General features: G+C 30.5%; 1 protein-coding gene across 1 annotated transcript; it reads right to left on the bottom strand.

Moving 5' to 3' along the window:
* Positions 1-1318: 1318 nt before the first annotated feature.
* Positions 1319-2551, bottom strand: LOC119667298 (achaete-scute complex protein T3-like). The gene has a single exon (XM_038076591.1). It carries the CDS (start codon positions 2362-2364, stop codon positions 1579-1581), a length of 786 nt encoding a protein of 261 aa, XP_037932519.1. The 5' UTR covers positions 2365-2551; the 3' UTR covers positions 1319-1578.
* Positions 2552-3344: the final 793 nt, after the last annotated feature.

Genomic DNA, 3344 nt, shown 5'->3' with positions numbered 1-3344 from the left:
TTTTTTTAAGTATTTTGAATGCACTTTCTTTTAATTAAAAAATCTATATATTTTTTTCACTCAGAATATGGATTTAAAATTTTAATAGTATAAAACCTTGAAAATATTGTTTTATTCCACAAAATATGTATATGAGTAAGTAAATCTAAAATTTAAGTAATATGTAATATTTTCGAAAAACTATACATTATGACTGAATACGTGAAGAAGCTGAGATTAATATAAGCTGGTCATATTATAAGATCACGAAAAAAACAGATATGTTTTAACCAACAAATTGCCAAGAAATAAAAAAGAGAAGTTGCACATACGGAGTAAAAAACAGGTTGCTGAGAATGGAAAGGATAAGGTTCTCCGAAGACTGTTGACGATAAATAAGTGTAACATTTCTATTACTATTTACTTAAACGTTAATAAAATTCCTTTTCATCCACATATTACTTTCAAAGATAATTCTGGCTTTATTGTTTTAATTATATTCTTAGAACTATAAACTTTAATACATCATTATTTATTAGGCGATCAAGATAATTTTATTTCTGCTAATCCTTCACTAACTCGTATTCACATTCAACCAGAATGATATTTTTTATTTTCTCATGTAAGCTTAATAATATTTAATAATATTTTCTAATGTGCACAAATGACAAATTTATCCTATAATAATATTTATATTATTAATTTCTACTTCTTGTACTTATTATAGATCCTCTCTTTGGATTGAATCTCCAAGGTTCGATTTCGGTAAGTTTATTTGCTTTTATTATAAACAAAATTTGTTCAGTTCGGCATAAGCAATAATCTTCTTTATGGACTGATAATAATATGTATGAAAGTGTCTAACTTATAGCTGAGGTTAATTAATAATTAATTCATAATTAAAAACGTCTTCTTTTTTTAAATGCTTCCAGTGTACTTTAATAGATATAGAATATTATGCGATCTTCTTTCTATCTATTTTTTTTTAAAAATTGTCAACTCTTAAAGTCTTGAAATTTTTCTAATTATCAGAAATATGTTATTTTCTTAGAGTTTTTTAGTGAAGTCGTCTGATCGAGAGAGTGGTAGTTGTTTAGTATGAATTTTTTATAGATCATCACCATTTTTTGGAACGATTATTCAAATTTTAAAATAAAAGCTTTTTCAATTTCTTTTTAATTATTTGTATTTGTTTTTTTTTTTTTGTAAATAAAAAAAAAATTTTCATATTTATATAAGTAGTATGTATATAACAAATTTTACTTAAAACTAATTTAGTGTCTTCCATGGTTTGCTTAAACTAAAACTTAAACTAATTGTTTTAAATCATTGTCTTCCATAAACTTAAGAACTAAAATTAATACAATTAAAAATACTCAAGGCACTGCACTCATACAAATATTTACAGAATATACATTTCAATTACTTTAGACTACTAAACACCTTGACTAGTGTTCAAAAGTTGAGCCAGATTGTTGCAACAGGAACTAAAAGATGCAGTTGACAATACTGAATTGCAGCCACTGGGTTATTTTGTCTCATATTTTTCTTTAAGGCGGGTTAATTTCAAGCATCACATCACAAATGTTTCCTTTGACTTTACTGTTCTTGCCATGAGGAAATATAGTCCAATAATTCATCATCATCAGGTTGATCTTCATTATTAAGTTGACTGTAGTTGTCGAATGGTTCGAATTTAAAATGCAAATCTGAATGCTGTGTGTCGTCTAATTTTATAGGTTGCAAATAGTTATTTGCACCTCCAATAGATATATCAGAATCACTAAATGATGGTGCGGGTGAAGCTGATGCGTCAGAGTGGTAGGAGTGTAGGTGTTGATATTGCGCATCAGCTGGACTGTCAATTGATGAGTACCCATAGCTCAAGCCATCGTTGCTGTTTTCGTCTAAATGTGATTCGTTCGCATCCTTACAATCATCTAGCATATCTTGCAGACCTCGTATGTACTCAACTGCAATACGTAATGTATCAACTTTGGACAGTTTCTTGCTAGCACCACGTCCACCATTTGATAATGTGTTGATCACTGATTGCGGTATGTGCTGACGCAGATTAGCAAAACCATTGTTCACTTGTTTGACACGATTGCGTTCACGTGCGTTACGCCGTGCTACCGAAGGCAATTGCTCACCATAAGGCATATTGGCATAAGTGTACTTCTTCTTATTTAGCATGGGTCCAACGCCGGATTGTATGTTCTGCAAATTGCTGTTGCCCAAAACTTTAGTTGGAGTTGGCGCAATTGTTTGAAGTTTGTTTACATATTGCGTTGGCTGTTGTTGCATCAAAACATAATTTCCATTCATTAGTTGGAAATGTTGTTGTTGCTGGTAATTTCTTGGTGTCATGCAAATACTAGCCATGATTTTTATTTAATTTTTTTAATCCACGATTTAATTAAGAAAATATTTAATAATCCACAATTTGATTTTGCTACGTTTTTATGTTTACACTGGTTGATCGTTTAGGCACAACTGATTTTGTGGCACCGCTGCACTGTATTTTTATGTTGCTGAGTTTGCTTCTTGACTGTTTGGAATCAAATTCCGTAATGTTGCCCTTCGTTCTCCGTCGGACCCTTAAGTACAATTCTGTGCAGGGAATTTGAATTGGTGGTGTTTCTCTGTGCTCTGTGCGTGCTACCTGCTTATTGTCGCAGAGGGTTAAGCTATCGCAAGTGATCGTGATTACTGGCGTAGAACGAAAGAGCGAGATGTGAGGTGATTTCTGTACGATTGCGAGGTTAAGTAGAGAGTGAGTAACTGAGCACTGTTACTGAGTAAACAGGTTCGCTTAGCAGAACTGTAAGAAAATTTCAAAGACAGAATCGATTGTAACGCATGTAAAACTAACAGAAAGAATACCAAAGAATCTTTAGGATTTGTGAGATGTGTAGGAAAAAAGTGCTTCATATAAACTACATGTATTGATTTGTTGAGTTGAGTTAGGTTTAAAATAGTATACATATGTATATTTTATCAAAGCCTGTATATGGAATGGACTTTCTAACAAAGTAGTTAAAGTGCTTAGTGTCTAATTTAAGTAAAATAAAGGTTCACTCAGAGATATTTTCCATTGGAATCATAATTTATTTCTAACTATATTAATTCAAATAATTATTTTCAAAAGCTAGAGGCCTGTGTCGGTATAGCCTTAATTTCTTATATACCTAAGTTAATTGTATATTTTATGTACAATGTAACTTCTAAATAACAAGAAAAAATGAATCTGTTTTCAATTTTTTTACTTATATATAAAAAAATTTCGATACTAAAATATACTAATGGAATCTTATATGATTTCTCTCCCACACATTATACTTGTTAGTATTTGTTATAACTAT

This window comes from Teleopsis dalmanni, chromosome 1 (assembly GCF_002237135.1).
Source record: "Teleopsis dalmanni isolate 2A chromosome 1, ASM223713v2, whole genome shotgun sequence".
In the NCBI taxonomy this organism is placed as follows: Eukaryota; Metazoa; Arthropoda; class Insecta; order Diptera; family Diopsidae; genus Teleopsis; species Teleopsis dalmanni.
The sequence above is the reverse complement of the archived record's forward strand: the minus strand, read 5'-3'. Positions and strand labels throughout refer to the sequence as shown.